Genomic DNA, 12412 nt, shown 5'->3' with positions numbered 1-12412 from the left:
AGGAGCAAATTCAGGGCCAATCCCTTTCCTGGTCATGGAGGAAACAATCCCATCTCCTCAGCATGCCCCAGACACCACATGTACCTTTCTATGGTGTCGTGAAGCTCCCTGCACCCCAGCAACAAGGGCTACTACTCCTTTGCCTCCTGCATGAGCCACACGTGTGGACAGGGAGTGACACTGGGGTGCCCCGTAGTTGGCACAGAGACTAATCATGTAAACATGAAAGTGACCAGTTGATGGTCATATTGATGTCTGGGTGTGGGGGTGGGGGGGAAGAGCAAGGACCCAGAAACCACACGGCGGTCAACACAGGTGTGGGCGCCGTGGGGAAGTAGTGTAACAAAGAAAAAGGTGTCTTCACATTTAGTCATCTCTCCAGGTGGCATAATGAACACACATACACACAGATACACAACATGGGAATCATTCCAGCTGCAAGAGGTCAGAAGTCTAGGCAATGAGCAGAAGTCCCTAACAGTTTCCTGCTTCATATTTTTAAGTCATCTGACCAATCTCGCATTTTTCTAAGAGCAATCAGTTTGTTCTTTCGATGTCAATAAAGTGGAAGATGGGACAAGTCATCCAAGTCCTGATGGCCCCATGGGTTGGTTCTTTTAGCTCCAGTAGAATGGCGGCTCAAGAACCAGCTACGAAAGTGAATCCAACAAATGGCATTATTTGGCAGTCTGCAAGGAAACTGTGTCCTCACCCTCTTTGAGAGGCATGTCTCGAGAGTGATTACAGAAAAGTTTGGGGTCTTTCTGGGAAACGGGGTGAAAACATTGACAAGAATCCTATGAATCAGCTGTAATCAATTAGTATTGATATTCATGGTGGAGATTCAGGAGAGAAGCATTTCATTTCTGCTGGACAGTGATGTTGTCCCTCATGTCTTCTACCAGGGCTGATCTGAGCAACAGGTTTTTATGCCCCAAATGCCATAATTGTTTTCCTCCACCTTTGTAGAATGTACACAGTCACTTATTCAGAGGGGAAAAGACAGTTTACAATGTACTCGACTTGTGTTTCTATTCTGCTAGAGAAAGTCAAATTCAGGAAAAATAGTAAGTACCCTTAGTATATATCACTACTAAGGATTGCCTGGTTCTCTTCCATAATTTAATATTATCCAGTCCTACTGGAGTCAGATGGGGAAAGGACAGACACATCCCGAAGAGCTATTATCAGGGTTGCTATTTCACTGAGAAAACAAGAGGGGAGGATTCTATGGTCCAGACCACTGCTGGATGGTCTATTCCTGGATGATTATACCAGTCTCTGGCAAGGTGTCCCATCTTCTACCCTCATCCTCCACAGGCTCGCTTGATAGAGTATACACAGGTGGTGTCTTTCATCTGCTCAAATACTCCAGTGGCTTCTCGGCCCAAATAAGAAGCCTGAGTCACTGTTACAACCTAAAAAGCACTGTGAAGTCTGCCCCCACCTGCCCCTCTCTTGGCTTGTTTTCTCTTCCACACCTAGAGGGCACCAGCTGCAACCACACTGGCTTCCACATCATTCCCTGTGTGCACCAGGCATGTTCCCCACTCTTGGCCTTTGCGCTGGCTGTCCCTCTGCCTGAGATATTCTTCCTCAAGAGGTCCATATGGTCAGTCTGTAATTTCATCATGAAATGGCACGGCCTCAGCAAGCCCTTCCATGGCCATCTATGTAAAAATGTATGCTCCATATCCATTTCCTACTTAATTTTTCTCTTGTATAATGTATCTCTATTGGACATTCTGTAAGTTTACTTTTGCGTGTTCTCCACTTTTCTTCATGAGGATGTTGGCTCTGTGAAGGTGGAGTTCTGCTTTGTTCACCGCTGCATCCCTGCACATGGAGCAGGGCCTGGCGCATACTAGGTGCTCAATAAATAACAGATGAATGACTGTTTTTAAGGACACTCTTATAGGCTGGGTGGTACTCTCATTCTTCTATTTTTCACAGAGAGAGATTCCTCTTTTTTCTCCCTAATTTGTCTAATTCCCTTTGTTGGTGCAATTCATAAAATTAATAATCTGGTTTTAATACCCCTTTTCTCATTTAATTTCTGTTATAATGTTGCAGTTAGTAAAAGAAAGAAACATTTTATAAAATGGAATGAAATCAAGACATCATAACTACCAGAATGCGGGAGATGTTTGCCACAGAGGCAGCCCATGCACCCTCCAGCCTGTCTGGAGCTCAGCTCCAGACCCAAGGCCTCCTGGGGTAGGGTCCCCAGCCCCTGTCTTGCTAGCACCTGCCCTGTGGGATTGAGTAAAGGTAAAGGTACTGAGAGCAAGCACCACTATCCTGTCTAGAATGGACCTTTCTTTCTTACTACAACATGCTTTAAGCGGGGTAAGGCATGGTGGATTTAGAAACAAGTACTGTACTATTATTTTTGTTTGCAAACAGATAAAAATCAAACTATATTGCAGAAGATTGGGTTTCAAGGGTTAGAAATATTGTTATTTACCTCATGTACCCATACTTGCTATCTCTCCAATTTCTATACATCGTTTAACACTTTGAAACTTCAGTTCTCTCAACCATAAAATGATAACAACTGCCCATCTTTCAAACTCATCACAAAGATTAAATAAGAAAAGATGTGCTCAGTAACCAGCTCCCAGCGGCACTCAGCAAATCAGGGCTTCATTTCTATCCTCCACATTATTCAGAAGCCTCAGTTCCTAGATGGAGCTACCAACATTGCACACGACACTTCCCGCCCTATGAGCTGGTTTATAAAACCTGCTTGCATTGAGAGCTGGGTGGAACTACTGATGCAGCTGGAGTAAAACAAGGCTGTGGACGAACACCATGCCCCTCCCCCCACCGGCCTCCACGTGGACTCTTGAGTTCTCCATCCCTGTGGGCCCAGGCAGCTGCCTCCTCCAGAGGTGCTCTGCCCCAGGCCATACCAGTAATCTCAGCCCACGGCCAGACACCTGTGGCCTTAGGCCAACATCCAACTTCTCTGAACCCTGATCTCATGGCCCACAGAGTGATATGATAGCAGTGATGCATCACAGATGCCTTATGCCCAAATGCAGATTACCAGGCCCTTCCCCCAATGTTCTGACCCAGCAGGTCTCCGGTGAGGTCAGGCAACATGCATTGCACACTGTGCTGGTGTGTTGATGCTGCTGGTCAGGACCAGGCCCCGAGAAAGCATGTGCACAGTATTTAACGTGGGGCCAGCACCTATGACGTGCTCAGCAGCTGTCACCTAGCTTGCTAACACCTTCAGTACTATTGTTCCTATTACTTAACTAACCTTGTTTGAATTATAAAATCTGTTGGAGAAAATATCCTCTGTCTCCTTCCAGGTCTCCCTTCACGAGGGACCCACAAGTGTATAAACAACTGGGATTTCCAGTAGAGCACGGTCAGCCCCTGATACTTTGCAGGAACCTTGCAGGGACCCTCTCTCTATGTTCACTTCTGTGGTCTACTAGCTCCATGCTGTAGGCTGTTCTGATGCCATTTTGTGGATCAGGAAACTGAGGTGTGGTAAAGTTGCCTGCTGACCTGGACCCAGCTGCAATAAGGCAGAATGAAAAATAAGCCAGGTTTTGTAAGTCCAGGGAACCTATTAATTTTCCTCCCCACTGCCCTGTGTCATCTATTCATTGAGATTTGCTTTGTTTTGTTTGCCTGGAACGGACTCACATGTTTCTGAATGGCTTGCTGAGTGATTATTTTGACAACGCACAGACATGATGTAATTGTCAGTGACTACACTGAGATCTGATCTATGAAAAAAGGAAAAGAAATCACCCCAAATCACACTTAGGCGTCAAAGATTTCCTTGTGAACAGCGTTTGCAATGTGAGGGGTCCTGTCTTCCCAGATGGCTGTGACCTTCCTGTCTCAGTACCCCCACACCTGAGGGCAGCAGGAGGCCCTGGGAGCAGCCCACAAAGGACCCCGGAGAAATGGGCTTGGCTCTGGGCTCTCCTCTCTCCAGTACATGCAGGGAGAGCTCCCAGCTGGCTTTGCTCAGGAAAGCACTGATTTAATCAAGTGTAATGACTCTCAGAGTGTCTGTTCTATGGCGTGCCCCATCCCCTCCCCTCCAATGCCTGCTGCAGATTTTGTGTCTGCAGTTGGGCTGAAGAGACACACAGAATGCCCAGCAGCCTGATGGCTGGGCTGGAGCACCATGTGCCCAGGGCTGGGTGTCCCCCAGATCTGCAGGAAAGCCCTGAGCTGCCAAAGCTCTAGGCTGTCAATCAGCAAGCGTTGTGGGGAGAAGGTTCGGGACACGGGTCCTATGAAAGGCACTAACCTGCAGAGAGTTCTCCAAAAGATGTAGTACCCTTTCTTTGCTGGGGTTCTACTGAAGGAAATCCATGCTCACAGTTCTAGGAAAAGAAGGACTGAGAGCCTGGGAGTTGGAGGGACCCCGGAGCCCGTTCTCTAATTTCAATGCTGCAGGCAACCCCTCAACTCCTCAAAAGTATTTGCTTTTCACTTCAGAGCAGTGTGACCAGAGGCCTCCACAGACACTGCATTTCACATTCGCTGTGAAACGAATAATCAGAATGGTCTTTACCACCAAAGGTGTTAACCGTCATGATGCATCAGGCCCAAGTAAGAGGTTCTTAAGGTGTGAAGAATAAAATTACTTTCTGAGAAAGAACTTAAATGCCAGCCTTGGCGGCTGTGGTCCTGATATTTATTATAGCGGCAATCTTTCAGACAGAGACCCCGTGCACAGTTCGTCCTGCTCCAGAGATAGGGCCTCACCTAGGATGTGGAGTAGCCAAGACAGGGCAGCCCCTCCAGCCTTTCCCTGTGCCCAGTCATTTACCAGAGCTCATTTCTGCCCAGCGCCCTGTCTGCACATTCACGCTGATGTCAGCTGCCACACCTTTGAGCAGGTAACATCTGCCCCAAGGGAAAAATATCCCACTGTAAAATTTGGCAATCAAAATATAGCTCTGATGTCAATGGTACTTCCCAACAACCCCAGACAAGGTAGGTAAAGGGCTTTCTCAGCTGGGTTGACCCAGGAGGCTAAGAGTGACCTGCCCCGCTTTACCACTATAGTTGGTGGGACTGGGATTCATGGGAGAAGGCTGATGTCAGACATACCTCTCATGGGAAAAGCCTGAATGCCCTGTGATGTGGGAGAAGCTGGTTCTCTATGCCCCACACTCCCGTCCTTCCTTTTCTAATAGTGAGACTACCCTGGCCTGTTTGCAGCATGCTCACGCATGTTCCGGGTGCAGTTTACACAGGAGAGGACAGGCTCTGGGCCTTGGGGATCTTCTTCAGAGCACGTTCTGCACACTGAGGGCATCTGTGTACACGACCGTCTCCCAGTCCCACTGTGTGTCCCAATCCTCGCCCATGTAGTAGTGCCCATGTCCCCTTCTTGGGGTCGAGGTATACCCAGGTCTGACTCCCCCACGCCCCCACAGCTACCCTGGCCTCTGCCAGACCTGGAGTCTTGCTCCCTGGCACATGCCTATTTCCCCAGAGAAGGGTGTTTTTGGCATTTGTAGGATAAACTCACAAAAGTGAAGGTCAGACAGACCCCCCAGGCCAAGCTGGATAAGAAACAACCGCTCAACACAGCCCCAGCAGTGCAGGACTGCCCCATCCTTCATCTCGCCCCACCCATTAGCTTCTAGAATCTGGACCACAAAGCAGGGCTGGGAGGCCGGCCTGCTTCATTACTTCCTGCAAGGGTCTCTCCAGAGTCCCTGCTAAGAAGCATCTGTTCTCAGAGGTGTTCACTGCTCTTCCCCGCTCCTCCATGATGTCACAAAAGGAAGGAGGAGAGAAAGGAAAATGTATCAAGGGACTCTCCTCGCACCAAACAAAACGAGGTCAGCACGGAACCCTGCAAAAAGCAGTGAGAGACCACTGCTGGACTCAGCCAGAAGACCTGTTTTCAAGCCAGGAGAAATAAATGTTTCCAACCCAAGACCTGCCAGAGCCCCAGAACCCTAGAAGCAGGAAAGGGAGCACTGGCTGCTGAGGGATGCTCAGCATGACCCAAGGACACACATGACTGTGGGCTCTGAGCTCACCCCGCTGATCCAGGGAGCTGCCTTCCTATGGTCTGGCTGGGATAACGGTGTTGGTGTGGGGATGCTGAAACACTCTGTGTCTGGCAGACTAACAAAAACCGGGACAGAGGCTGTTTCTGCATGGGCACCCTTCATTTGCTAGAGAACATCTTTCAAAGCCTGGCTTCCATGAAGGCACAACCAAGAAGGATGTTTTGCATGCAAAAGGCCTGGGTACTGACCCCCAGAAGCCCTCGTGCTGAAGGAAGGAGGGCAAGAGTCACCATCCGATGGGCTATGTAATCCAGCAAAACTTCAGCTAGGGAGGGGCACACATGGACTGCTGGAAACTAGAACCTATTTTATATGAATGAGACTGTCTGCGGAGAGATCCACCCCCATGCCCACCTATTTTCCCAGCAAGTCTAGGGCGCCTCCCAGGGCTGAGTCTGTCCCATATTCCACGTGCCGTCTGGAAGGCAGAACTCCCAGCCTGCTTTTGTCAGGAAGCCCCCTTCCTGAGGACAGCCTGCCTTGCCCTGGGGGCCATGAGGCAGTCCCAGCACGCTGAGGTGAGGCCTCCTGATCCCTCTCATGGGCCTGTCCTGCATACAATGCAGGCCACGTAGGAAAACCTGAGCTGCACAGTCTTCTCGGGCTCTCCTCCTCAGTGGCTTCGCTGTGCTGCATGTGGGGCCGATGGAGAGAGGCTTACCTCATGGGACAAGTAGAAGGCCGCGATGCCTAAAGGCCAGAAGCAGCAGAGCATGGAGAAGACGCTGAGGCCCAAGTGGTCCCTTGGGGGCATCATGAGGAAGTTGTCCTCGCTCTCTGTGTCACTCGAGTAGTCGCTCTGCAAGAGAGAAATGGGCAGGATGGGACAGAAGAAGAGATCATTAACAATGGAGTCACTCTACAATGCCCCAAATGTGGCTGTCGAAACTGGGATGGTCACTGTTGTTCCTGTGCGGTGATAGGAAGGAAGATTCCTTCCCTGTGAAAGGAAGAAAGGAAGGCCCGGGTTAGGGAGATCTTTATCAAGAACAGGAGAAGAAAAATCCCAAGTACTTGGCTCTTGGGTTCCGTAGAAGATCAAATCCTACAGAAGTCCATTATTTCACAGATCTTTGGGGTCCAGGGACACAGGGTGGGGACAGAAGTTTAATCTATGCGAGGATGGGATGGTCACATTCAGAAGGCACACTCACCAGCATGTGGACTCCTTTCTTTATTCTAAGACTTCAAACTGGTTTACAGGGCTAGGCAGGGACCGCGTGGGGCAAGGGGACACTCCCTGAACCCCCTTTATTTCCTCAGACTCTGATCTGAGTTAGGACATTGCTGGGCCTAGTGTCAACCCTGGGTGTCCACGTTCCTTCCAGAGGAGCGACGGCTGCTTCATGAGAAAGCAGCTCTGTGATGAGGCCACTTGGCAAGCCCATGGGCTCATCCCAGGCCTGGCAGAACCTCCTTGGGAGTCTGGTGCAGGGGTCAGGGACTGGCACAGGGATTTGTAAAAAGCAGCTCAGAAGACTCCAGCACTCAGCAAATATGGGAACCATGGATCAAACCTCCCTGCGGAATGTTCCCTAGCTCCAGGATGCTAGACAACGGGTGTCCCCCCACCAACCCCACCTCTAGATGCTGTGTCTACAGGATGCTTTTCGCCTCATGGGTTATTCCATTCATTGGGTCCCCATCATGAATCTTTTCTCCTCATTAAAACATAGCACACTTACGCTGGTTCATCCAAAAACCAGGGCCAGAATATCTCTGTGCTTATTTTATACAAAGACAGAATCACATTTTACTCCAGATTTTGTTTCCTAAAAAAGAACCGGAGCATCTCTTCCTGAGAGGGTCATTAGCTTCCTCACTCCCTTTGCCAGTTCCAGCGGTGGTTAAACACACAGCCTCCGGCTGTAGGGCGGGCAGAGGCACTCGGTGCACACTGCAGACAGGGTGGTCGCTGCCTCAGGTGGCTTTAGGGCAGGCGCTGACCTGAGGCCCCAAACACCCAGGTGGACACTGAGTGTGAGTGAGCCTTGTGCTATGTGGATGCCATCACTGCCACGATCACCCCAGCAATGCCACTGTGTGCCACCCCTGACATTCCGGTGCACAGACAGACAGACAAAGTCCCCAGGGGGCCATGGGCCCCTCCCTATTTGGGTTAACTAAATGCACTATCACTGCCATTCAGAGCCTCCTGTCAGTGTGCAGACAGCCACAGGGCTGCAGGGAATTAATGGGAACTTCCCGTTAGTATTCTGTTTCTGTGTCGTTGAGGGAGAACAGGCACATTCTGTTGGTCTCATTCAAATCACAAACAAGGACTCTCTCCAGAGGCCCCGCCCGTGCTTGAAGTGGGCTATGCATTGTCTACACAGCCCCCATCCACCCATCACACACTTGCACACATGCATACCGCCCCCCCCCCCACCATGGGTCAGAGACTGGGAGGTGTCCCTTGTCACAGGGAGCTGGCTCCTTCCTGCCAAGTAGGTTCTCTACCCTAGGAAGACACTGGCCCCTGGGGTGCCAGCCACTCCACGAGTCTGGACCACAGGGCTTCCTCCAGACAGAGCCCGGTCTGTGAAATTTCTATGCTTTTCACTCTGTAGCACTGCTTCCCATAAGGTCTCTCAAACAATGAAGGGAAATGAGAATCGTGGTACTTATGACTATCTGGAAATGGCACTGAGCCACCCCTGGTGGTCTCACAGGTGAGACCCGCGGCTGGAGGGCTGGCCAGGGAAAGATGTGCATGTGTCAGCCTGCTGGAAAGCCAACATCTTTGATCTGAATGGAGAGGTACAGTGTTCCAGGCTGAGCCTGAGTGTCTTCATGGCTGTGTGTCTCCAGACAAGCAGCCACATGTCAAGGCTACCTTGGCCTCCAGACTGTCACTCTGGAGACAGGAGAGTGTCAGCCCCATTGCGTGGCTTAGCCGTAATGCAAAGGGTCCTCTGCATGAGGAGCTGGCGAGGTCTGGGAAGGGAGACACCTGCAGTGACAGTCCCAGGGCAGGGGTGACGGTGACCAGAGAGCCCCTGGGAGGGGTGGAGGATCAGGTATAAAAGAGCAGCCACTTCTCCCAGCACTGGACACAGACATGGAGCTAATGAACTTTACACCAGCCCATCAGGATGCTACAGGTGGAAATGCTTGCACATGGCCAACAACTCTGCCTATGGGTATTTTCGTTCTTAGCTTTTGTAGGGCTTTTTGTTTGTTTCAGTTTACTAAGAGTTTTATATACCTGCACTGGCTGGAGTCTCACAGCAACTCTGGAAATAGGTGTGGTTCCTATTTTTACTGTTATTTCTATTTTATGAAGGACAACGCTGGGCTCTGAGAGCTAAACGTCTTGCCAAATCCCAGAACTGCCCAATCAGTGGCCACTCCTTCCAGAACTCTGTAGTGTAAGCTGTGCTGGACAGCAACCCCTGTTGAAAGCAAACCCCATTTTGGCTCAGGTGCATCTTGCCCAAAGGTGAGGTGTCTTCTCTGCCCTGCCCACCCCAGGGATTCCAATGACCAGTCCGGACTGGTCTGTTTCATGGCGGCAATAGAGTGGCCAGGGAAAGTAGCGGGCAGTGAGAGCTTCCCCAGGCACATGCATGTGAACTGTTGCCACAGACCACATAGGTACACTGAGATCCAACTTCCGTTTTTGGAATCTGCTTAGAATTACACCGCAAGCCCCTGAAGCAAAGAATTAGATTTCAGGGCACTCCCCCAAAATCTTCACAGATTTTTATTTAGAAGCATAAGGGAACCACACTCTGTAAATTGCAAAGTTGTGGCTACATGGTACCAAAATAATTAGTCAATTTTGATTAAAATAGATTTTAAAACTTCAGGCAAATTACAGGGCAGACAGAAACAGCCCGGTTCATTTTATGTTCTGTCTTCTATCGGCGGCTGTTCTGTGGGTATAAGTGGCCATGGGCATCTTGCCACCAACAGGGAGGAGAGGAGATGAGAGGAGGCCAGCCTGGGTGAAGTTGCGTAGATACCAATAAACCAAATAGGGAAAAACACACACAACCACCAGCACCAAGAAATTCATCACGCACAGCAGCTGTTCCTAAAAATCCTCTTCATGGGTCATCAGATTAGAGAATTGCAAGGAAGACTGACAGCATTCCAAGGGGGCTTACAGTTCCTGCGGGAGCCTCCTCTGCGGCAGCCGGCACTGAGCGGGCACCGGCAGAGGAAGGGGCTGTTGAGTCCCTTGGCTCTGCCTGCTGGTCCGCCGGCACCTCACACAATGGGTCCATTCTCTGCCCAGTTCTAACACCTCCACTCAGAGCGACAGCTCTTATCCCCTTGGGGTTTTCTTCCTTAGGATATTTTAATAAAACCGTCTTAATGCCAGGCATGATGCCCTGTGTTTCACACATCCCAATTCACTTGGCTATGTGAGCCTGGACTGTGAGGATGTCATTTTCAGGGTGCAAAGCTGGGCTCTGGTGTGTCATTTGGAGTCACTCAAGACCTCACATAAAGTCCCCCTGTCGACCTCCTCTGGGCCTTGCATTCCCCTCCCATCCCCCTCAAATTCTGCTTGCTCATCTGGCACGCTGTTCTGTGTGGCCCCAAGGAAAGAGTGGGGGCACACAGAGCAGGATGGGACAGAAGATGGGTGGCTCCAATGCAGGGCTCCCCACGGAGGGTCACTTTCCAGGAATGTAGGGGTGTTTGTTCAAGAGTGTTCTTAACAGCACTGTTTAAAAACAGCAAAATCCCAGAAGAATTCTACATAGAATTCTATAGATTCATGGAAAATGATGATATAAATGTTTACTTGTTGCCCTAGAAAGATGTTTATAAAAACTCAAATGAAAAATTAGAGTAGAACGTTAGAAATTAGATGATTCTGGATGGTGAGGACATTGGTGATTTTTTTTTTTTCCTGCATGTCTGAGCTTTAGCATTTTTCTACAAGCAAGGTCATTTGACAATGACAATTGTAAGGGTGCAGACCTGCTAATAGGTGCAGTGGCTTCTGCCACTCCTTCCTCTTCACATGGAATCCTATGGAATATGGTTTCTCTGAGATTTGGTGTAGAGAAATTGCATAACGTGGGGGGCCCAGTGCCCAAAGAGCAGCTGGCAGAGCAGGGTCAGAACTGAACACAACACCCGAGCCTGCTCGCTGAGGCATGGGTCAGACCTGACCTCATCCCTGGCCCCTTGGGCTTGTCTCACTGAGGGTCAAGACCAGAGGCCTCCAAGCAGCCAACAGCACACATCTGGGCTGACTAGCATGGCAGCCATAGTCGCACGGATCTACTGAAACTGAGATTACCTAAAATCAAATACACCTAATGATTAGTTCCTCAGCCAAACCAGCACATGCCACGTGCTCAGCTGCCACAGGTGGCTAACACTTATAGCTGACAGCACAGTATAGACCATTTGCAACAGCTCAGAAAGTTCTATTGGACAGCACTGTCTTGTAAGATCTGACTCCTATTAACTCTGTCCTCACTGTCTTTCACCCACAGGGAACTCTGTGCTATTCCTGCAGTATGCTGAGTGAGTACGTGACTCAGGGCTTTTGCACTTGATGCTCCCTCAGCCTGGAACTCTCTACCCCAGAGACACAGAGACACACATGACCGACTTCCTCACTTCATCAGGGGCTTTACTTAAATGCCATTTCTCATTATAGCTTCCCCAGATACCCTATGAGACTGCCATGCTCTCCCCCCATGACTCTCCCTTTTCCTGCCTGGTGTGTCGCCTTTGCACCACAGGTGGCATTGGCTTCTTTACTGTTGGACTCTCTTCCTTGAAGCATGAGGAGGGCAGAAAGTTTTGCATGTTTTGCTCACAGCTGCATCCTGAATGCTCAGAGCAGTGCCAGGCACATTGTGTGCCCCCAAAGCACATGTGTTGAGTGAAAGAATTCACATGTGCACGTAGCCAACACTGACAGTACCAACTGAGGCAAAAAATCTCCCAGGATTTGCTTAGAGAGCACTGGAATAACCAGGGGATTCACTCCATTTGGGCCCATGAATATACTGCCTGCAGCCCTGCTTCCCACCTTGGCTCCTCTCCTTTTCCCCTTGCAGTGCCTTCCCTATGCAGTCCAGGGTGCACATCCTAACCATTCATTTAGGGGGGACCACAGGGAGGGTGGGGGAGAATGATGACTTGGTCAGGTTCAGGGCTGTCCTACTTAGGGAAGCTGACTAGCAGAACGAAGGAGAAGGCAGCACAAGCATGCGGGCAGGGGGATGCCGTTCCCCAACCTCTGCGTGCCTGCCAGAGTCGGGCCCAGTGTTCTGTGGTCTTATAGCTGGCATGCAGTGTGAGATCCCCTGTCCACATCAAATTATTCACTAATTATTTGGGGCATATAACTTAATTTCTCCTAC

The 12412-nt window shown here is 50.0% G+C and overlaps 1 protein-coding gene across 1 annotated transcript in view; it reads right to left on the bottom strand.

The window, feature by feature from the left end:
- The window catches only part of SYNDIG1 (synapse differentiation inducing 1), a 184145-nt gene that overhangs the window by 67971 nt on the left and 103762 nt on the right, over positions 1-12412 (bottom strand). Inside the window, exon 3 of the mRNA XM_080814456.1 lies at positions 6733-6870. Within this exon, the coding sequence (XP_080670582.1) occupies positions 6733-6870 (138 nt within the window). The remainder of the gene's footprint in view (positions 1-6732; positions 6871-12412) is intronic.

The sequence above is a fragment of the Martes martes genome (assembly GCF_963455335.1).
Source record: "Martes martes genome assembly, chromosome: 9".
Classification (NCBI taxonomy): domain Eukaryota; kingdom Metazoa; phylum Chordata; class Mammalia; order Carnivora; family Mustelidae; genus Martes; species Martes martes.
This window is presented reverse-complemented; position numbering and strand designations above follow the sequence as displayed.